The 24,530-nt window shown below is 40.4% G+C and overlaps 1 protein-coding gene across 4 annotated transcripts in view; it reads right to left on the bottom strand.

Annotated features, from left to right (window-relative positions):
* Positions 1-24,530, bottom strand: part of TENM4 (teneurin transmembrane protein 4) — a 342,594-nt gene that overhangs the window by 133,104 nt on the left and 184,960 nt on the right. For all 4 annotated transcript variants that reach the window (XM_075727611.1, XM_075727612.1, XM_075727613.1 and 1 more), the window contains 3 exons: positions 21,074-21,175; positions 16,298-16,492; positions 11,858-12,058 (listed from right to left, as the gene is read on the bottom strand). In XM_075727611.1, coding sequence (XP_075583726.1) covers positions 11,858-12,058; positions 16,298-16,492; positions 21,074-21,175 — 498 coding nt within the window. The remainder of the gene's footprint in view (positions 1-11,857; positions 12,059-16,297; positions 16,493-21,073; positions 21,176-24,530) is intronic.

The following is a 24,530-nucleotide window of genomic DNA, read 5'->3' as shown; positions in this document are numbered from 1 at the left end:
GCAGAGGAGAGAGGCACTGCACAGAGCTATAAGGCTGAGTTGGGTGAGGAGCTAAGCCTTGTTTTTACAACCTGCATTTGCTTTAGAAGGCAAGTTATGGGGAATATCTGGGAAAAGCATCTAATATAAAGATATGGATGGAAAAACCAGAAGGTTCATGATCGGCATGATTTAGATAGCAGTGAAGTGCTAAATACATTCTTCATAATGAAGCGCATTTTGCAGTGTTATGAAACTCTCATTTATGTGATTTGAGAACTCTGTAGTGACATATGAACTCCTCTGCTGGAACTGAAGAAGACATAAAGCTTGTTAGCTTTTAAAGCCATCCTTTTTACAAATGTTATAAGGAAAGGTTCAAACTATGGAGCAAGACAAAACCTGAAAGGAAAGGTCTGAATTTTCTGTCCTTGCCAGTAACGAATCTGTAGCATGAAATCCTCTGAAAACCATCCTGTTTCAGTAGGGACTGGGGAACAGTTCTGCAACTTGTGTCAATGTTGCTAAGTGAAGGTCAGGTGTTTTTTCCTTCAGAGATCATGTCCGAAGAGAAAGGTCTGCATAATTTAATGACTTTATGAAAATAATCTGTTTACCTATTTTTAAAACACACGTCAATTATGTAAATATTACTAATGTAGAAATAATAATTATCGTTAATATCAATAAATATAAAACCTGTTTGCTTTTATGAGCGTAATTAAATTTGTGGTACTGAGACGACTGTCCACTCCACTGAAGGATCTCAATGCATTTTATGTAGCTCAGCAAACTGAATATATCTGAAAGGTAACAGTTATTTCTTTTCTTTCCATGGATGAGGAAATCAAAATTAAAGGATGCTTTCCAGAGACTGTAAATGAATCCATCAGCTTTGCCACCATCCCTCATCAGGAAGAATACTGACCTTCAGTGATGGTTTTGAAATGTGACTCAGGACACCTGAGTTTTCACCTACTGAACCTGAAGCCCTGAAGAACTTCTTGGAGTGTCTGCATGGGGGAACGCATATCCTGTGTTATAGCGTGACCCTAACCAGGATACCTGGGTTGGCCTAAATGCTGATTCTTGCCAGGCTCTGCAGAAGAAGGACTGAGTACAGGTCTTCCATACATGTGCAGAAGGGACAGCTGTGCACTTGCAGAAAAGACTGGGTATGCCCAAAGGAGGTATAAAACATCTGCATGACAGAAGACGACAGAGTTTTTACTCTAAGCTGTTGAGCTGGCTTAGCTGTCTATCCCTAGGAGAAGACTTGGTGGAAAACCCTAATGAAAGACAGCACCCATCTCTGGCCCTCAGCTAGACACAAAAGATTAAGCCCACTTCAGCACTTTCCCCCATTTTCCTCCTGGTATTTAGTTCTTTGCTTGCATAAGCAGCTTTGTGTTTAACTGAAAGGCTTCTGCAAATCCTTATGTAGGTCTCATGTCTTTCTGGAGATTCAAATCAGGAATCTAGGTGGCTCTGAGCTGCCTAACCTGGAGATGAAGAGTCCACAGAGTAGCTGCTCACCTGGTGGTGAGCGGAGCCAGGAGATCTGTCCCGTAACTGCCCGGGAACCTACCTTTCATCTCTAAAATGAGTAATGAATGAGTTTAGTATAGTAATATACTTCAACTGATGTATGTCTGTCCTCCAAGACTGAGCCTCTTACTCTGTAACATACAGCACCTAGCACAACGGGACTCTTGGGAGTTCTGGCTAGAAATAGTGACGGTAAGAACAGAGGCAGTCCTTAGCAATCCCCGTGCTAATGGATCACAGCTCCTACCCAGTTGTGCAGCTGCACAACATACAACGGTACACTCAGCATGTCTGTTAAAAAAATCTCACTTCTAAGTGCAATTTCAGCTTGCTTCATATTTGCATAAAGGTTTTCCAGCTCCCGTCTGAAAAGCTATAACTCTGAGAGATGAAATTCCATTACACTGGTCTGCTGCCTTTTATCAGCCTCTAGTTTCTACAATATTTATACCCTATTTTCATCCTTGCCTTAAAAGCTAGGGACTGACCATCACATTGTGTCTGAAGCATCTCGTCTATAGCTGTGATTTACTTCTGTACTTGTGTCAATCTTCCCTTTATTTATTATTCTGAACTTTATTTTAAACTGTCTCTTACTGTTGAATAGTAGGACATGAAATGCCAGGTATTGATGGACTTCAGTCTTGGAACTGAGATTTGTTGAATAAAAATAAATATCCCGAAGTGCAGGATTATGTTTTTCTCTTTGATGCTTAATTGGATCTCTGTGCTTTCTGGGATGTGAGTTAAAGCTTCCCAGAGAAGAAACAATTCCTAACGTATTAAATGAAGTTCCTAACAAGGATTCTTTTCTGGACTAATTTTAATTTCCTCTCTGTGTCCATAAGGAGGGGATAATTTGACAGTAGAAAAGCCTTTTGCTCATGCTTACGGTCATTAAAAAGAACTAATTTCTTTTCCAATTCTGTACAGTTTGGTTTTGTATAAAATCAATTCAACAGAGCATTTACAAATATGTGTGCTGAAGTAATCACAAGTTAGATTTGCTTGGGATTCCCTTACTCAGAGCTCGGCACTACTATACAGACAGTCCCAACACCGTTTCCTTTTTCTTCAGACAACATTTCACCAAGGAACTTAGAAAAGTTATTGTTATTAATGTTTTTCAAAAGGAGACACAGAACATCTATGAAATGTAAATGTGGTGGGCTGACATATCCAGAAGTTAGATGTCTGTCTATCCACACAAATGGGATGCAGCAGCAGCTGCTCCAAAAGCTTTGTGTCTGCTGTGCTGTCCATATGTCTCAACACTGGTCTGGAAGGATCACCTTTATGGAAAAGAAGCAAAGCTCTCTCCAAAGCCAGTTCAAACTTTCATCTGTCAAGGTCATTAGAAAGGTGCTCGTTAGTGCAAATTGTGATGATAGTTTTTAGAGTATGAACACCTTGCAACTTGGAAGGGGGCAGAGAGGCTATACTAAATCCAGCGCATCCACTTCAGACAGCTTATTAAAACACAAATTTCTGGCCTTCTGTAGACACCAATCCACTATATGACAATCCCTGGTCTTACGTTATTTTTGCTTGCTCATTTTTTATGTTGCTGTGTTTTACTGACTCCTAGATTATTTTCCCTATTACTTAATCTCAGCCATTCTAAATTGGAATGAAACATGATTTGATGAAGCTGAAAACATGCAATAAACGTTTGCAGAAACTCTGATTGTGATGAGCTCCAGTTGGGTCGGAGTGTAAGATCACAGTCGCAGGAGCTATCCACCAGCAACAGCGTGGAATTGACTGAATGCAAGTGGAGAAGCCACGACATGGAACCTATGACCTTCCTTGCTGAGCCAAATGAGTGAGGTATGAGAGGACAGTCTTGATCCAGCCTAATCAAGGTAGATCATAGGCAGAGCCTGACTACACGCAAGTAGTATGTACCTACTACCTGTCTACTCTGCTGATGTTCCAGCAGTATTCTGGTTACAAGAGGGAATAGTCAGAAGCGGAGGTCTAGACTCACAAAACTAAGAGGATGTCTACACGGTCTTCTGTGAGTTCATTACAAACTGATTGGACAAACTTACTGAACGTCATGTATCTCCAGTTCAAAAGCTGCACAACTGCCATAGAGCAATTCTAAGCCTGTAGAAATATACACCTATTCCTACGGTTTTACGAGCATGACCTGTTTCATGTGGTGACTATAACGTTTCAGATCCTCAGCCGGTTTGATCAACTGGTTTTATCTCCAAAAGAACTTGAAGAACCAGTTCACATCATCGCTTTTACAACATAGTAGTTTTGTCCTCAGTGACAGCTGGATTACACTTACTGTGTCAAAGAAGTGACTTAATATTGTTAAAAAAAGCAACTTCATGACAGATATTCTATTGTAGAGAAGGGACTAAATTATGACCAGCCCCCATGTTGGCATGATTTAAGTCCAGAAGCTGTAAGGACTCTAAGGCTCATCCTTTCAAAAGCAAAGTCAGAGAAATAAGCAAAAATTTGGCCATCTGAGACTCATAAGTTTTCAGTGATACAAGCAAACATGCTAATTGCTTAGCCATCCTCAAAACACGCTATTTTAATGGTAGCCTGTTTTAACCATGGAATTTAACAGCTTGTTGTGATGCTGTGAAACATCTATTTTTCAAACTAGCCAAGTTACCATGAACGCCACAGAGTGCTGTACATCACTGCTGTTTTCAGTCAGAAAAGTCCACAGCACAAAGCATAATTGATACAAACAAAAAGAACTTCTGAACTCATGGTGTGACTGCTGAGGTCACATTTGGAGATAGGGAAGAATGCTGAACTAAAATTGGCATGCTGGGAATTAGCCCTAATTGTTGTAGAAAACAAATAGGGAACGGAATAGTCTACCCATTGCCATTTGAGGAGGTCCATAAATTTGCACTGATGCTGGTACAGCCAACATGAGAGAAAGAAGCTTTACTCATCACAGTATGCCTAAGGTCAGTGAAGACCAAGGATTGCTTGTTACACCATCGGACATACACTATTCTCAGCCTGAGACATGACTTAATCAGACCAAATATTTTGTGATCTAATGGTCAGAGCCAGACTGATGATATCACCATTTCCACTGGTTTTGGCCAAGTTTGAAATGACAGCTAGAACACAAGTTTTCAGTTCCTTCAATCTCTCCCTTGGCCATTGTATCTGAACAAGACTGCATGGACTGTCACAAACAAAGAAGTGACTAAAAGTAAGATCGTAAAAACATCCTGAAGCTGACAGAAATTTGATGGATCTCTGGTTGGTCAGGGAAATGTGCTAAGACAATTTCTCAACTATCAGATTGTAAGTAAGAATCCATACTTGAAATCTAAGTTTCATTTTCTTTCTTATTGGGAGTTGTATTTTCTATCTTATTGGGAGTTTTCTCCTGCACTTGAGTATGTCCTTTTCATCTGCTGACCACAAAGATATTTGGACTTCTGAAGAATTGGACTCCCCACAAAAATCTCAACTACTGCCTTTTTTTCCACCACACCAGGGTCTCCTTATACATATTTTCAATAAACAAAGGGAAAGGGAGTAAAAGGGTATTCAGATGAAAGCCTTCCTGAATACTTTTATTTCAAATGTTTTCGCTGCTTTTAGTCTTTTATTGCATTTTTAATAAAAAGCTTAGAAGACTTTAAAGGATAAGTTCATCTTGGCAATGGGTAGGCTAAAATCTGTACTCACAATCCCAACTACATAAAAAACTTTATGTTTTGTACAATGATAGTTCTTGTTAACACTGGTGATTCTCTGGATTCACTTACTCCTTCACAATTCACAAAGCAGGCATCTGCCAGGAAGAGCCTGTGAAAGCCTTGTGCAACAGCGCTGGGCTGCACATACTTTATTCCCTCAGAGAGAAAACTTACTTCTCTCCACGCAAATAAAACGCGGAAGATCACAAGTTCACAAATCATCATGCTATGGTTCTGCAAGGCTGAGGGTGAAATCCCTGCTTGTACAAAACATTTCCTGGCCTTCAACGACTCTTAAAGGACTAAGGTAAGGCCTTCAGGAGTGGGTTTGCAATTTTAGTATCGAGCTAGAACAGATTTTGATGATATCTTCTGAAGCCTAGCTTTGAAGACCCTGTGCTCCCATAATTTCAATTGCCCCAGACTAGCTACAAGCTGAAGGAAGATCATTTAAAGTGGCATTTGATTACATAGCTGTGCCCAATATAATTTTCTTAAGTCATTAAGATCTAAAATATATGGATGTTTATCAATTTCAGGTGTTGTATCCCGAGGTTTAGTTCTCTTGTTCTTCCCCATGTGTTTTAAAGCTAAGACAAATCAGCGATTTCTTAGGCATGAAAGGGGGCCCTAGTCTGTAGTAAGGTACAAGCTTGTATCATGTGACAGCTGATGTAATATCCATCTTTTACAGAGACATTTCTACCCCTTAATGAAGAAAATGATAGTTTAAAGGAAGAATTATAGGAACATTCTCCAAAGATGGATTTTTATCTTGGTGGCCTTGGGCATGACATGAATTTAACAGGAGATTTTGTTTTGTAAGGTTGACACCAATAAGCCCAAGGAAATCAATTTTTATCACACATGTTGCGTTAATCCCGGTACTGTTTGACCAATAGGATATGACGTTGTCTGGTAAGATATATGAGAACTGTGTTTGTGTGTGTGTGTGTGTGTGTGTATGTGTGCAATAATCTCCTGCACAATTCCTGATGAAAAAAGACATTGGAAGGTAAAGGTGCATTTGCTCTAGCTTTCCTCTTTAAAAGTTCATTCTTCTTGGTCTCCTTATCTACTAATTGGAATACAGAAAATATGCCTGTTTCAGTGAACTGTACAACTTTGTCGTGGGGAACTCTGTTGGGTGCTATCTGAAAGACCTTCTCCATTGTTAATTTATACAACTAAATTGGTACTAAAAAATTCAGTCATTACCATTAGCTGATACAGAATCTTAAATCTAATCATTGTTTGTGAATGGACTTGAATTGACCCATACTCCAGCAAAGTAAACATTGATTTCAATGTGCTGTGCAATAATTTATAAGAACATGGCTTCCCTGCAATCAGAGACATGGATACACACATCCTGCTAATTTTATTTTAAATCCAGCTTCTCAGCCTACCAAAAGCGGTAAAGCCATGGAGGACTGTTTTACAACTAGTGGGTAAATACCTGGTCTTCTGCTAGCCCTATGGATACACACACTACTTCCCCACTGTGCTTGGAGGCCAGGTTTATCTAGGCATATCTGCAAGTATTGTGATCATTACATGGCAGTCTGAAGCCCCTCCTAAGCTGTTTTTAACCGATCACACAGGCTAAGAGGGCGCTTCTTATTTTTTATGTTCAATGCCACAGTTCTGTAATTGCCTCTCTCCTGAGGATTCTGCGATCATGATGCCTGCTGAGCCTTCTCCAGTTATTTGGCAGAACTGAGAATCTCTCAAAAGCTGAAACCCTGACTGCTCCAAAGTAACATGAAGCACCCAAATAAGAAGGCAGCTGAATCAATGAGGAATCAATTTTAAGCTCTCTTTCAAGGATTTCCACTTAACTAAAATCTGAACTGCCCTCTGCAGGGGTTTCTCTGCTCTAGGACAACTACCCCACTAAATTGGTAATGTCATGGGAAGCCTCAAAGCAGGAGGTGATGGCATGGAACTGGGCATAAATCCAAAACCTTTTTCTTTTCTGTCCACTAAAGATATTCATAACATTTCTAGCCAGAGTAAGTGTGGCCAGGATGAGCACTGCAGTGCAGGAAATGCCGAGGAGATGGATGGTCTGAAACTCTCTTCCTGTCCCAAACGACAGGCACTCTGTTCTTTAGAACGATGCCCAGTTGACATTAAGGGTCAGGGTATGAAACCCCTGTCCTCAGCTTTGGCATCTCTTTGGATCGGCCCAGCCAGTTCATTCTTTTCTTTGAGATGGCTACTTGTAGCATCTGCATTGACCTGGTAGTTGGGATACTCTCCCAAGAAGTGAGAGAGCACATCCAATGCTTTCTCAGACTGAGGAGACACCTGCTGTATGTGCCATAGCAGAAATTTAGGAACTTAAGGTAGCTTTTCAATAGGCAGCTCTAGACAGTCGGATGCCTCAGAAGTTGAGAAGAGGTTCTCTGCAGCACTGTAGTAAAGTTTGATAATCTGCATCTGCTTAAGGCAATTTGTAAATGCCTAAATATCTTTGTGATCATAGACCTTAGTAACAAAGTTCGGCAACAAGTCACTGGGAAGCAGTATTTCCTCCCTGTCACAGAGGGGGGAAAGGGCAGTCATAAAGTCAAATGACATATCCTCAGAAAACACTGTTAGCAGCAGAAGTGGTGCGAGAAGCTATGAATAAGACCAAACTACTAGATTTCATGACATATGGTCATGTAAGCTCAGCCTCAGTCTCTGGCCAGGCATGCTCTCTTAGCCTTTTCAAAATATGAAGAAAAACTTCAAAACTTCTAACTCCGTTACTGAGTCCCAGTTTCCACTTCCCAGCTCTTATCACTAAATGTACAGCCCAGGATTTTATATCTCCACTGCCAATTTAGGACCACCATATACAAAATACTATTCCTGTTACTGCTCTTCTCCAGTGTACTTTTAAAGGTCTGAAGTACTGCACTGGATGTCAACCATGCATAAAGTGAGTCATTATGAATGAGTGATTGAGAAGGAATCCTTATCTGTATGCAGGTCAATGTACAACTACTGCCAACTGCCCAGAAAAAGTCAGTACACTTATTACACAGAGAACGTAATTTCTGTTGCTGCTTTGTATAATCAACTTTCTGATGATTCTAGCGAGTATCATGCATGTCAAGATGTCAACTACCAAACAGAGAATAGTGTGAAAATCACCGATTCAAATTTGAGGAGAGTGAAGGACAACACCAGATAACTCAATTCCTTTAAGAATGATTTTGCATCCAAGCATATACTGTTTTCGTGGGCCTGGGATTGTACTGATGCATCAGTGAGATCCCTCTGGGAAACAGTGCATTCCTCAAATGCAGATAACCTGACTCATCTATTCATTTCACTGCACTCAGCAAATACGTCTTATGGTACGTGGTTTGTTGCCTCTTGGTTAGTCAGAAATACTTGGTCCGGTTTAAACAGGTCAAGAGTGAGACTATATCACATATTAAGTTCTGTTTCACATTGTAGCACAGGCCATTTCCTTCTTCCCACTATACTCAGACAACAAGAGGTTAGGAGAGCTGCCCTATAATGGCTTCATTAGTTGCCAGAACTTGGAGAATGAAGTCCTTTGCTAGGGCTCATTAAGAGGTGAAGGGAGATAGCATGCCAAAAGCCTAGGATACAGAGGATTTGTGATGGTAGACCCTGGAGAAAAGGGGCTAGGACAAGTGGTTCCTTAATTATCTTTCTTGTGATAAGCATTGTCTTGGACTTTTTAGCTGAACGGGGTTACAAAGAACCTTTTTGTATTTGCTTGTGCATCAGTACTAAGATGCAAAAGGGAAGGGATTGAATTCTCCTATGGAGAAACCAAAATGCCACTTTTGCTGCTCAGTACAGTTTATCTCTGGACTTATCTCTGCACTTTTCTCTAAAAGACTTTTCTTTTATTTGGGAATCTACCAAAAAAGAAATGCATACCGAAGGAAAGAGGACCCTAAGAAACTGTCCCTTGCATGAAAGGGTGAAGCACATTTACGAAGCATTTTTCCAGAGTGAAAAATCTGAGGTAGTATAGCAGCAGCCCTGTCTCAAGATATACTGGCAGTGGGCACACACATAAAGCAAACCCCCCCATATCATTACTTCTTCCTACAATGCAGTGCAGAGTAGAATTCACAAGAAATTGAATTGCATAGCTTGTCTATGAGGACACAAGTGGAATGAAAAAAGATAATACAAACAGGAAACAGAAATCTCTGTAATATTATCTTGTGAAAACTAAGGGGTTTATCCAGCAATCTGCATTCCTTTAAGATTCCCGCTAAAGGCAGGTGAAATCTACCTACTTAGCTGAAAGACTGAGTCTAAGGTTCAAAGATAGTCTAGTTTTACTTTCTACATATGACAATCCACAGACGTTCACCTAGCTGCTTGCATACTGACTGATACCTTCTACATGAATACAGCATACAGCATTTCAGGTAGGTATTAGTCTTGACTTCAAGGTGTTAAGAGCTGGAAAACCCACTGTGCCTCCTCATATTTTATTCTGGGTTTCCAGATGATTATGCTGTTCTCAGGGTCTGCTTCTCAATGTGGTTTACGAAAGGGGCTGTCCTTGGCACCAGCCCACGTAGGCACAGTCCTATAGATTTCACTGGGACTGAACACAGTCCTAACTGCTTTGCTGAGCTGAGGTTGATTTATGCAAGTACTTAATCCTTTCACTTAATAATTCTTCTGCTCTGTTTGGTCCTGGTTTATAGGACAATAAAAATCTGGCCCCTTTAGTTCCTTCTACAGAACTTCCACCCCACTGGGTTGGGCAGTGTGTTGTTACGTGTACTAACATGCTTGCTCACTCTATTTTAATCATGCAAGAAGAGTACCACGCATCCTGTGAGTAAATCTGTCTTTCAAATCAAGTCATCAATTCAGTGGAAAGGTCCAGGTTAGAAATGGAAGTTTACAAATCACCTTAGCTGTGATTTTAGCTGTGAGGCACAATAACCTGAATGTTACAAGCAGCTCGGTGAGGAAAAAGGTCTTGGAATGATGCTCAAGTTTGTCTCAAATAACCTCATACTGCCAAAGAAAGTTTGCACTAGATGGATTTATAAAAGCAGCATAAGAAAGCTTATAAATCATCTGTACATGACCCTGCAGGTTAACAAAGGGAAAGTGAATTCTGTTTGCGTGTTGAAATGAACATTTTTCCAAATCCATCCTTGCAATCCACAAACCTCCATATAAACTCAGAATAATGACTCAATTATGAACTATGCTACAAAATCACTAGAAATACACTACTACCTTTCCCCTTACGGGTGGTCTTATAAATGAACTCATAGAGTATGGAATTGAACATGTTAGCAAGGGGAAGGGAAAAGCCTGACACCAAATTTATCCTCCTATCAATGCAGGATAACTTCCCACCCTACATCTGCAAAAGTTTTGATCAACCTACTTTTAGCCCCAGGCAAGTAGGCCTCCTCTTTTGCTTATTCTTCAGCCCAGTCAATTTTACTTTATGACAAGCTTTCTAACATCTAACCTAAATGATGATTGTCAAAAAGGTTTTCTTTCTATATCCTTTGTACCAGTTTATTCAGTTTTCCCCATCCTTGGAAGTTACTCTCTTAAAATACTTGCAAAGAGTTAACCTGATTTTCTTTACGCATGATAGTAATTCCTCAGAGAAGATGTTGTTTACTTTATTTTTCTACTATATGCACTCTCCTAATTTTTTTTTTTTCACTTTGCTGAAAATTCATTTCATTTCATTGCCTATACTGAGCTGCCCTGGATATTTGGCCTAGTTCCACCCCAGCTGTGTAAGGTAAAGAAGCTGTTATTGCTGTGGTCTCTTGTTTGTGAGCACAATATACAGCACAAAAGCCAAAAGACTAATGTTCCATAGGTTCTGACTGTTTAATGTACTATAGCATTTTCAGTGTGGCATCTAAAAGCTAATTGCATTTGGAAGAAAAGAGAAGGCTCCGGAATAGTTTTTCTTTAGCTTTCATTTCAGATACCTGACGCAGATTTTGAGCAAGATGCCCATTCAGCTGAGGAAAGAAGGAAGGTCAAAGTTCCAAACCTCTAAACAAAACTGCCCATAAAAATCTCTTTTCTTGGTGGGTGCTTGTACTATTAAATACTTCTACTCAGTAAACTTATTTTTTACTTGATAGAGGACAGTGCTTACAGTCTTTTAATATGAACCTTATGTGACACTCCTTCTCCTCTAGCTGAGCCTAGAAAAGCACAGCCTTTGAATTCAGAAGGGAAATGAGACCTGAAAGATTGCCACCTCTTCCTTCTTGTTTACAGCCACCTGAAGAATATTTAGTCATCTCCTAAAAATCAAAACAGACCCTCTGGTAGCTACTGGGATTCATCAAGAACTAACACCAGAACAAGCAGTTATATGTAGACCATCAATTACATTCATAGCAATATAATGAACAATAGCAAGCTGAGGTGGCTTTAATGGGGTTATTTATTATATTACTCTATGCTCAGCAATGGAAGCAGAATTATTTATGTAGTTGAGCTATGGCATTTCTGCTTCCAGTCATGCCCTCCACGTGCTTTACTGGAACACATCTGTAGCACTCTTTTTGCAGATCCAAGTCTGAATATTTTACAAATTTTAAATAAAATAAAAACCAACAGTAAGTCACCGCTGATGTTACCGATTGAGCAGTCATGTCCAGTCCAGTTGGGATCGCAGCTGCAGAGTCCAGTATCGGGGAGGAAGGTCCCGTGACCAGAGCATTGGTCCAGACAAGTGGCTCTTGGGGTTTCACAGTTTGCTCCTCCCCAGCCAACTGAACAGTGACATTCTCCTCGCACGCACACGCCTCGTCCTGAGCAGGTAGGATCCATGCAGTCCACTACATGGGAGAAGGAAGAGGAAGCAGACAGGAAAAGCAAACGGGGATTTCAGAAAAAAAGCTATTAGACCGCCATCTACACAAACTTATTTATATAGTATCTCAAGGTTTCAGCTAGAAAGCAAAGCCCCATTGTGCACAAAACAGGTGCTTCATGCAAGAAGATAGTGTCCCAAAAAGGCAGTGAGACGTAAAACACTATCAAGAAAAAAAGAGAAAAATTTAATGATTAAATCCATCTTTTATCCAGGCCTACACTAATAAATGATCCTTCTAGTAAGAACAGGCTAATATCAATTAAGAATAAAGTAAGAATAATATGCTCTTGCACACCTATTGTGCCTCCGTTTATTCTATTAGAATAACCTAAATTGCTATTACTAATGAATTCAAAGCTGAGCTCTAGTTTTCTGAGAGAGAATTTTACATAAAGATTCAGCAGAAGTCGACATCCTTATTCAGCAAAATACATGCTTAAATTGAAGAACGTGCTGAAATCTATACAGGTTTCACAGACACTTACATGAATTTCATGTTAAACATATCCTTAGACAGATTTCTGGAGTAAGGAGCAAAACAAAATCATATATTTTTGGATATTGGTGTTCTTCTGGTTTTATTTTTGATCAATTAATACTCTTTTTAAATGGCTTTCCCCACCACCACCCCCTCAAAGAGGCACTTTCCTAACAAGATTGGCGACCATTCAGTTAGGCGCACGGTATAGCAATGTGCACCAAAAGACCAAATTGTACCGCAGCCTGATTCCTGAGTTATGTGTTTTGTAGGCAACTGTCAGCTCCTCTGCCCACGGGGGAATTTCACCCAGCAATCGAAAAATATGAAACGCACCAGACACCCTCCCAGACAAGGAGCGGAGGAGTTGATCATCTGTTTATATATAAAAGCATATAGGACAGCCTAGAGGAATCCTTCCCATCTCTTGAAACGGCGTGTGGCAGTGCCCTGGAGATCAGTGACAAGTGTCAGTCTGGCTAAGCAGCAAGGGGAAAGCTGTCCAGCTCCTGGCTCTAATACAGAAGAGCAGAACACGGCCACTGCACACACAGCAGGTTGGTGGTTCATTTCTTTCCCCCTGTAAAAGCTAATAAGAATCCCAATGACCTGTTTAAGATCCAGAAACCTTAAAAGGCAACACAACAGCTGCTCTGATAATTCCCTGGATTCTCAAAACCTTCTCAGTCTGACAAGTAATGGCTCAGCAATTACTATCCCAAGGCATGCGAGAGCATTTTCTGTTTTGTTTGATTCCTGGAGCCCTGCTCATAGCTGGAACAATCCTTGAAAATTGTAAGAGGTTGGAAAGGATGAGTCTATAAATCTCCTTCACTGTTAGCGAGCTGGGAGCTAGGGTGCCAATTTTAGCATGAGACCCTTGGAGCCCTGGCCCTGTTCTTTCTCAGAAGTAATAAGTACGAAAAGGACTAAGAAACGGACTAGCAGCCTCGTCCGTTCTCAGCAGATGGTTTGAACGTAGAGAACAAAGATCACAGGCTAACTGACAAGAGGCTACCTTCAGGCAATTAATCATCCCCTCTGAAGGTCAATTGGGAAAAAGGTGAGTTTTACAGGGGGCTCCATCACAGGAGGCAGACAATCTGCTATCTCAGCTCTAACACAGATGATTATAGGAGGGGAATGTGCATGTCAGAACCCCCCATTTATCATAATCCCAAGGCCATTTTTCATGTTGAAATGAGCCCTTTCAGAAAATGTCACACACAATGGCTACTTTAATCTCAGCCTCACTAGCTGTATCTCTTTAGGCTTTCTGCACCATCGGAAGGGCCCTGGGACAGGATTACGGGCTTTTGCTTTCTTCTTAATCAATTGCTTAGTGGATTTGGAGTACAATGGTATATTTTTAGGGAGTTCTGCTTGACAAAGTTAGCTGCTCAGCTCTGGGAGAAGCAGAGATGGGGAGCGGGGCAGGAGGGCAGAGCTGACAAAATCTAGTAGACTTGGGAAAGGAAAAAAAAAGAGAGTTTTGCATATATCTGTGTTGCTGCTTGGAAAATGTCCCAAATGGTCTAATTCTTGGTTGGAAAATGCCCCATTTATAGTTCAGCCTTGTGCAGAACCTTTGCCAGGGAGATAAATCATGCAGCAAGCAAGGCTAGTGCCTCTTCTACACTTTTCCCCAATATGCTTCATGCTTCATTGATCACACAAGTTATTAGGCTTATTCGGTACCCAAAGAGTAACTTCTCATTTTTCACTGCTTAAATTTGCTCCCCTCCCTTTAATGTCTCGCTGGCTTAGCCCATGCTTTATAATATATGGGCCAATAAACTAAGGAAGGAGAAAAGAAAAACTCTTATAAGATTGTTGGCTGATGTTTTATAAACATTGCTGAACTTCCATGGGAGAAAAAGAAAAGACAGAAGAAACCCTGGAATGAAAACCCATTATAAACATGGACTAAGCAGTGAAGCTACGAGAACTGAGAAATAATAAAAAGGAATCAATACCAGATGGTCCTTCTTAGAAGAGAAATTAAAAAGTAAAAGCATTTGCAAAAATAGTATAAATCAACTTTTTTACTAGATCTAAATATATATGTGTGTGTGTATATATATATAATGTCCTGAAGATTTCCCACATGGCATATTTCTGAGTTACTTCCCCCCCTCACAACACAATACAAATTATGCCTCGAATATGAAAAACAAATGCATACTTGGAAAAATACTGAACAGCTCATGAGAAAAATCATGCTTTCTTTGTTCTTCATTCTTTTTCAGGTTTTTACCTAGTGGGACTGACACTGTCCCCCACTACAGTGATAACTGAGTAGCGTCTGGCTTTTCTGCTTTAGACATGACCAGGGAAAAAAGGTTCCTGTTAGAAAAAGAGCAAATCTTACTCTGATTTACACACATTAAACACGTCTGGCTGGAGGCAAAATCAGGATCTTTTCATTTCCGTTTATCCAGCAAAGATGTGATCTACTAAGTATGAGGTCTACGGAGATGCTTTAAAGATACTTCAGTAGTCACCATCTTTGGGTTTTGCATGCCCCACAGCTTCATTGAGTTGTGCTTTTTTAAGCCAAAATGAAGCTTTCTCAAGAGATGCCTTATTGTTGTAAGAGCTGATATTGTCTTCATCTCTAACATTTACTGTCACTGAAGCCATGTTACATCAGAGATGTCCCACTCCAATGCGTTTAACGCATCAAAAGAATTGCTAGATTAGATGCTATTTGAATGTCTGAATCCAATTCAGCCTATTTTCATTGTCCGTAAAAAAAAGCCATTTCAGATAAATCTTTATCCCACATACATGAAGACAACCATAAATTAATTCAAGCCACCGTGATTCTTATATATGTATCAAACGGATGGTCTTAAGTCTATCAGGTGGTGCAGAGGCCTTATATATGCATTTGTAGAAGCATAATTTAAACATAATTATTTTTCAGGTCATCTGCTTAGAATTTTGAGAATAATTTTCAAACGTGCTGAACATTATTCTGTAAATCAGGCACTTCTGGGTGCATGTTTGTAACTGTCTGAATGATTTGTACACTTACAAAGCTGTCCATTTTTTCATTTAGCAATAAGAAGCAGTCACAGTCACAGGATGATAAAGGTTTATGGTGGCAGGTGACTTCCTACACAAGAAGATTAAAGATAAGTGCTAAAAGGCACCATATTTCTGAGCCACAAATCTAAATGTAAATGAAGAATGTTTGGGGACTAATGTGAGAAAAAAGCTATGGAAGAGCCATTAAAATAGTATCTGATTTTGAAGTAGAATTTAATTTAAGTCCCAAGCATTTCTAAGCTTTTAAAGCTGACAAGAATCAGGGACTTTCTCTCACACACCACCATTTTGTGTATGTAAGCAACTGAAATCGCTTGGCATAGCATAGCAGAGAAGAAAGCACTGTAAAAGTAATTATACGTTTAGATGTGTAAATGGAAACGATGCTTTACTAAGAACATTTGAACATATGATTAGATGTGCTGGTCTTTCAACTAGATTTGTCTATCTGAAGCATCTGATGGCTTTTCATCCAATTATTGAACAAATATGATAGCTAATGACAAGTTATTTCAACATATCATTTTTATGTTGCATCCATCTATTGTATCTCTAAGGTGCCTATTACTGTTCTGTTTAAGTGCCAGTCCTATTCTGAATTGCCTCCATCCATGTAATTACATAACGACAATCAAAGCAAAAGGCTAATTGAATGTATCTTGCAAATACCTTCTTCACAGCTCTCGCCTTTGTATCCTGGGTTGCAGATACAGGTCCCCATGATGCACGTGCCATGGTTATTGCAGGAGACATCAATGCACTGGTTCGTTGGGACATCACATTCTGCTCCTTTCCAGCCGCTATGGCACAAGCACCTCCCCTTCATGTACTGCCCATTTCCACTGCACAGCACTGGGCAGGAGGCTAGGGAAAGATAATAGAAATCACATTAAAACACAACTGTTCACAGCTCTCAACTCAAAAAAGAGCACAAGAGTCCAGCATGGGATTTATATTCTTCATACACAGTCTTCAGTGGGAGATGTTGTTCCTTTCTTTGCCCAAACCAATTATTTTACATAGATGACACCCAGCTGCTAACTGTATTCTCCTACGAATGTTTAAAACAAGCAGTACTCTTGAGTTAGAATATGTCCTGGCTTTGTGTCTCTAATATTTTTTTTTCACTAACTAAACTCAGAATTTTCTTGTATTCTGACTTTTCAATGTACTGGTGTCCTCTTTCAGCAGCACCATGAACCTTAGATTGCTTATCACTATCCCCGACCTGCTGCCAGTCTTCTTATTTTCCTTAACACTGCCTCTGCTGTGGACCTTAGCTGTACACAAATCACTCCCCGGTTTTTCTGTTGTAATTCTCAGCTTTACGGGTTTCAGTTGCTTTGCTCAGAGTCCAGAATGCCACGTTGAGACTGTTCCCCTGATTTAGCTCATGTCATACCATCAACTGAATCTCCAGCCCCCTTTTTTGGTTATCATCTCTGCTGGACTCCTTTCGTCATCAGACACAATGCAAAACTGGCCTCTAGTCTTCCCAAGCTCCCTGTAATAAAAGTTCTCCAAATCTATCCTCTGATCTTTGTATCAGTTTATAAAGGATTTTTTAATTGTCCCTGTTCCTGGCAAAGTTGGCTGATTCTCAAGGCCACCCAGATACAATTTCTTCCCTGTGATAAAGGGGAGAAGAGGAAGATGACAAGCTTAAGCTGTGGCATGATGGATTAAGCATTTTCTGAGCTAAATTTGGAAAATGTCAGGCAGAGTGGGATGGGATGAACTGAAGGATACAGAGCAGGCTCCCCAAGGAAGGAGAGGGCATCAAGGACCAGACCCCAACCTCCATGACCAAAGCTTTGGTAATCGCTGCTCTCTAAGCTTCCTTCAGCTCCTCTCTGATGATGCCTTCTTCCTTTTCCATCCTCCACCTGCCACCTTATGCTCCTTTTGTGTCCTCTGTTCTGATTTTTCCAAGGAAGCTGCTGATTTCTGTCCCTCAGAAACAATAGTCTTCCCCTGTTCACTAGCTCTTGAAAGGTCTTCTTGCTTAAGCCCCGTTCTCTTCCATTTCATTTTGCTGAAACTCAGCTGCAAGGACATATAATCAACACAGACTTCTCTTGTTCATTGTTGCACATCATCCTTAGTTGAGAGCAGCTGGGCTTCTGATCTGCCCCTCAGAAAGGCAATTTATGAACATGTTTATGCAGGACAAATGTGAAAGGAATATTCCAGTCTGCTGCTTAATTCAACGGCATTAGGCATGTGATGAATACAGTGTACCTCTTTTGCTTCATTCCGGACTCTGATTATATGTGGGAAGAGGTATTAACATGGTTAAGGGAAACATTCGTCTCCTTCACTTCCCATCTTTTCAGATAGTAATGGCACAATGTGCATCCTGTGTTGTTTCCATGTGTCCTTATAGTCAAGTCATTTTGAGTGTCACAGAATTATAGCAACCTCAATAAAATACAAAGCATTGCCATCTCTGACTGTTAAGCCAGTTTGATATGCTGTGAACTATATTTGCCTGACCAAGATAAAAGCAGTTTAGAAAAGAAAGGAATTTGGCAACTGTTATTAGTAAGGAGCCCTCTGTTTATTTTAAAGGAAGCACATTGCAGTGGTGCATTTCAAGTGCATCATTTGCAAGGAGATATCTACCTATACCATACGAGACATAAATTGTTTAAGATCCACTGTGTTGTGTACATGGTTCACAGCAAACTCACTCTGTAATTTTGCTTTTCAGCTAGGTTGATGGAATTTTCTGCTCCCCCCTGTCTCAAATTTCAAATGCTCGGTAATGGAGCCTGTTCTTCCAAGGCACTGGAAGAGGATAGTCTGCAGCTCTTTTCAACAAGAAGAAAGAATAATTGCCTTTAACCAGTGAGAGGTTGCTGAGAAAGACTTACAGGTTTTCTGACAAGACAGCTGATCACTCAGTACAAGAGCAGATAAATTACTGGTCATCTGCAATAAGACTGGTACTCTACAGAGCCCTCTATGGAGAACACCTTCAGCATAACCTGGAAAGTGTTGCTGCAAATGTCAAGGCAGTGGCAAGAACAAGATCTCCTTTGTAGTATACCGTAATGAATAAAGACAAAAGAGGTTTTTGGATTTTTTCTACTGCTACTTGTGCAACTCTTTTCCATATATAAAGACATACAATTTTTGTTTGATCATTCAGATTCCAACAAACAATATCTAAGATGCCAAAATTATAGTAATTCTCTAGTGTGGTTATGGTAGCAGCAACCCAAATGCACACCACTCTTCTTGTAAAGTCTAGCATCAGAGTAAGATCATTTGTTTGTTTGTTTACTTTATACAGTATACTTTATATACTTTATACCACTTCCCATGTTCAAGTAGGCCTTCAAAAGGCCCGTGAATACACCTCTGGTGATTTGTTCTCATTTACTTGGTTTAAAATAATTGGTTAATAATACATTAATAATTAACCATTCTTAAAAACAGAAGGGCTTTCTGCTCCACAGTTTCCCACTCATTTGGATGGTGAATTACAAGGCTGAATTGAAACAAAGGAACACCCAGGAAATCTATGACCTAGAAATCTTCACGTGGGCAGAGACCTGCTTATTTAAGGATTACTGCTCAGTACAGGGACCGATACACGGCTGCAGAGGGATACTGTAGCAGCCTTACACATACCATAGTTGCTGCCTTCTGAGGGATTTGTAGGTCAAAAGCAGCATCTTAGATTCCCCTGAAAACCAACAGCAAGCCAAGGCTGAGACCCTCGTATCTCATGCTCATGGCAAGATGAACCATTTAACCAGCCCACTGGGTGGAAATGCATACACAAATATAATTTTGACACTCCAGGTATTAATCCGTCTTCCTAAAGGCAGAGAGCAATCTGTGATCTGAACCCAGATGATTCTGAACCAAAAGGTAGAGCTGAATAAAAGGTGTTCATATCTGTCAGAGTAAGCACTCTAGTGAAATGGGAGATACTCATGTGGCTCAACTGAAGTGCCTAAGAAATCTGGGTATATAACACATGAAGGGAGGTAAGCTCCTCTGAAAGTGGTTTCAGAACAAAAGTTTAAATATTCTGACTCGCAGTGAAGGAGCTTCTCCTTCTCTGCTGACTCTACAGGGAGCCTTGGGGGGGACAAACCCTGAACTTCTGCCCCTACCTAAAGTTAGGAGGTGTGAGTAGGAATATGCTGTGGGAGATGGAAAAAACCTCTCCTTTTGTCTCCAGCTCTACGGATTTGAAAAGTAGCTTGGAAATGCAAACCAAGGGTAAGGAAATGCAAACCAAGTGTAACCTGAGTCAGCAAGAAGTTTGACATAACAGCTCTCAGGGATGCAGACTGCCACATCCATCTTACTGGGCTGTGAACTCTGAAACACCTCCGGGGTTTTAGCCTGGACCACACTGCCTCAGCAGAGAGCTCCCCGCCTGCGGGGTGTGCGGCCGTCCTTATCGCTTAGCTGGGCTACAGTGATGTGACCCAAGCTCAGCTGGAGGGGGAGAGGACATGGGGTTGGACAGAGTTTAGCACTCTACCTTGGGAAGGAGCCAGCCTGTTTTCCAAAGAAGCAATGGGCTGGGGTGAAGGCCTGACCTGTTGCCTTAGCAAAGCTCCTTGTGTGGGCACTCAATTTTTACACTACCTCCCTCCCCAAATTTCTAAATCTGCACTTAGTTTGTTGGACTGTTTGAGCCAAAAAAGGCCTTGAAAAGGTTGATGCACAGCATTCTGCCATTTCCCACATGCAACGTTTTGATTTCTCACTCTGAAACATGTTCTTACTAAACGTACTTCAGTTTGTTTTTTAAATGTTTAAATAACCTAAAAATTTCAGGTCAAATGAAAATCCTTCCAAAACCATTTATTAAAAATACTTTTCACTTGAGCAGAAAAATGTATTATATTGTTTGCTGGGGTAAGCCTTCTTCCTAGTTGTCCCAATGTTTTCACTTTTGGCCGGAGTATCCAGTTCTTCCTGCCATTACTCCACTCCTAGCCTTACTCTAACCCTGCTCTGTTCCCCACATCCAGGCTGTCAGTGATCACTCATAGCTCACGCAGACTTGCAAGCCCTGCAGCAATGGAAAAAGTACTTAATTTTTGTATAATCAGTGTCTTAAAAGAAAGTATCATTACAGAGTCATGCCACACAATGATAGAGTGCTCTGCTAAACAAACAATAATGCCACATTTATAAGTCATGTTTTCTAAAGTCACTTCCAGAGACAAAATTCCCAATGTGACATTTTGCCTGTCCATATGCAGCTAGGGGGTCGTGTTGTTGCTAAGGTCACAGCAATTATGACTAGCAGCAAACAGAGCCACAGATCCGACCTGTTTCTGTTCTATTGCAGCATCCCCAAGCTGGGTGAGGTGTACTTTGTAAAAGGCACAGGCATGAATGTAATTTCCACAAGAAAAAAAAGTTAACTGAAGGGGAGAGGGGAGGAGTTAATCAAATATAAATTCCTACCTCTGCCACAGTCAGGGCCCAGAAAGCCAAGGAAGCAATGGCAAGTCCCAGACACGCAGTCTCCATTCCCATAGCAATTACTGGGACAATTATCCACTGATTCTGGAAAACAAAAGAGAATTCAGAAACTTCTTTAGGCAAGAAAACACCTCTGAGTTTGGGAGGGCTCTGGATGGCAGGACAGCTGAAACTTCAAAGCAATCGCTGCACTTGGGGCTGAAAGCTCTCGTCAACTTACACCAATGGATGGTTCAACCGTAACACATTACTGCGGAGCGACTGCAAATCCTATGATTAAATCACAGCTGCTCAGCACCCACCAGGCTTTGCCCTCACTCAGTACCTGAAAACTTCCAAAAGTCTCCTCTTCCTGCTTATTTTTCCAACCATTTTCCCTCTTTGAATGTATTGGAGAGAAGCAATACACACTGTTCTCATGGCAGAACACGCACCTTTGGTCCGATTTTGTTGACTTGGGTAAGTGAACTTGGGGTGTTTATTTGTGCCAAACAGAGCCGAGCTATGATAGAAATGTTCCCCTATGAAGTTCCTGAACACAGACCCTCGGTTCATCCTGTCTGCCTGTTGAAGGATTATTTCTAACCGAATGTCTCCTGGTTTGTTCTGGTATCATACAAACAGCCCAAAGTGCTGGGGCTAATATTGTATCTTGGTGGAACAGGAATGGGACTATTCCACACTTTCTTCTGTTTCTAGTTATTGTCTTAAATTCCCTGACTTTGGCAAAAACACTGGCTATTCATCTTTCAAGGAAAGTTAACAGGTAAGCAAAATGTTATCTAGCACTTTTATTTTGAGGACAGTTCAGAATATCGGGGCTAAAAATTATCTTTCATAAAAGAACACAAGCTGGTAAACATTACATATCAAAAAGAGAATGAAAATAATTTTGTTTTCTTGACTAAACTGTAAGACTGAGTAAATGTGAGCAGGGCTTGGAAAGATGATGGAATACTATGGTTCATTCCACACTATTACATATTTTCTCTGAGGGAGATGCATATCAGATTAAAACTGGATTCAGCTATACAGGAGGGGCAGCCGTGGTACATCCATCACGGAGTGGGGTGGAAATCTCAGCCATGTGAACAATGACTGCGCTTTCATGGATGTACTTCATGAGGCCTTGTGGTAGCAAAGATATTTGTAAACTTCCCATCGGTGCAAGTGAAGAGAAACAGCTGCAGCAGAGATGTGCAGATTAGTTTCTAATCACAAATGAAAGGAAGCCTGTTTCTGGATCGGTGTTCGCCAAACAACAGAGGTTTCTGAAGGACATTTTAAAGGACGTGGTGTAATTTAATCATTCATAAAGGGCAACAGCAGTTTTAAATAATAAAAACAGTTTCAAGCATTTATGTTTTAAGTCTTGGCATCAGACATCTCATAATCAGATAGCTCCGTGCAGCAAGGAAGGTACAAGGAAGCGCTGTCAGTTTTCTAACACTTAAGCTCTATAGTTAAGCAGATATTCACTTTATGGTGTATGGAAATACAATCACAGCATGTAGTCAACACTTTGGGCTTGAGCTGCTACCTTTATTCCAATCAAATAGCAGCCATGCTTCCTAAAATAAAAAAATAGCAACTCAGGCCTTGTGCATTTATATATACTGATATTTAGGTATACTAACTCTCACTTAATAGCAAGTATAAACACAAATCTAGCCTGTAAATTAATAGTTAATATTAGCCCATATGTATATAACCTTCAGAGCTTTGTGATGTTTTAACTTCACTGCTGAAAACGAAAATAATTTTGCTTTATGCATTTTATTCTCTATTTTTTTTTTACAATGTTTATATCCTTGTCTTCAAGAAATATATGCATAAATTTAGGAAAAAAAAATATTTATGCACATACACATACACATATGAAGAACATACAGAGTGTGAATACTGTGAAACAAGATAATGAGACGGGCAAGGCGATTTAACAGCTCCCGTTGTTGAAAGGGTCAGTCCTTTTCCTCTAATCCTCTCAACCCCAGGTACAAGTCTAAGCTCCCTCTTCTTGTGGTGGTTCTGGCACCTGTCAGACCATTCAGCGAGTTGGTTAAGCTCAAAAGGTGGCAACAAAATTAATGCAGCAGAGAAAAAAACAAGTGAACTGTTTTCTACTGCCTGAAAACTGGGAGCAGAAGGAGTAGGGCCACGCTATTCAGCACCAGCGCAGTACTTAGACGTCTCATGAAACCTCGCCATCACACCGTCATTCCGGGTCTGGTCTGCAGGCTGTAGCAACACTGCGTAGAGGTTGCATATGCCCGACCTTTGAAGTCAATGGGAATACCTATTGAAGCACTTGATGCAGGACAGACTTCCAGGGTTATGACAACACCTACAGGATATTAAAAACTTTTTTTAAAAGCTTTTTTCAAGCTTTTGCTTTAAAGGGCTAAATTGAGTCCTTGAAAAGGAGTGAAATATCCACCCAGCTTTCTTGGTACATTTATGTAATATAATAAATAATATTTATGCAAAATAATAAAAAGTCAAAGCAACATCTAAAAACCAATGTGGCATCAGGAATGGCAGCTGTTCCAAAGTGTAACAATGCACCACATCAGCTAAAGGGTAATCTTTGTTACTGGAAATAATATTTTGCATTTATAGTGTGGTTCAGCTGATGTACTTGTGATGCCTAGGACAAGATGGGCAAGACTCAGTACAACAATTAGATGTCTACTGTAGGTTAAACCAAATGACTCTCGTCCACTATACTGACTATGTATAATGGGATCCAGATGTTCAGAGTGACCACAGAAATGGAGCATAACTGTGTTTAGGTAACCAAACTTTCCTGACTCTTAGGATGAATCCATTTAATGAACTTTACTCCAGTGGTGAATCCTTTCCTCCTCTGATTAGTTCAGATGTAGATATTGTCATCAGACACCTATAATCGGTCAGATCCCAGACACAGTGACCGACACTAACGCATGCCAAAAATATTCACATATATTTTGTGGTTCATCTACAGATCTGGCATTTTACTTTGCAAAAATGCAATGATTTGCACACATATCACTTCATATATCACTATCTCCTCAATCCTTGATTTCCCAGACTCTTCTTTGCAAGTGTGCCCTAACTGCATCATTACCATGTTGTGGCCAACACCAAAGGAATAAAAACCCAGATGAATGAAACCCATTGTATACCTGCTTCACTGCAGCACCTCAGTAACTCCTAACTGTGGTCTGACCACCCTGTACTATTAATAACAGAGCAGGCCCTTAAAAATCCCTTCATCCTACTTCATTGCTTTCTCTGATGCTCCTTGTTTTGCTAATATAGCCAAAAGTAACATTTCTAACATGCTCTCAGTTTACACTAGCTCACTTTGCTCTGTAATAACCTGCCTGACAGAGACAAGATGCAGTGACAAGAAACTCTTCCCCTGCAGTGGCTGGTGCCACTTACCATTTTTTAG

Source organism: Pelecanus crispus, chromosome 1 (assembly GCF_030463565.1).
Source record: "Pelecanus crispus isolate bPelCri1 chromosome 1, bPelCri1.pri, whole genome shotgun sequence".
In the NCBI taxonomy this organism is placed as follows: Eukaryota; Metazoa; Chordata; class Aves; order Pelecaniformes; family Pelecanidae; genus Pelecanus; species Pelecanus crispus.
Note: the sequence above shows the minus strand (reverse complement) of the source record. Positions and strands in the feature narration are given on the sequence as shown.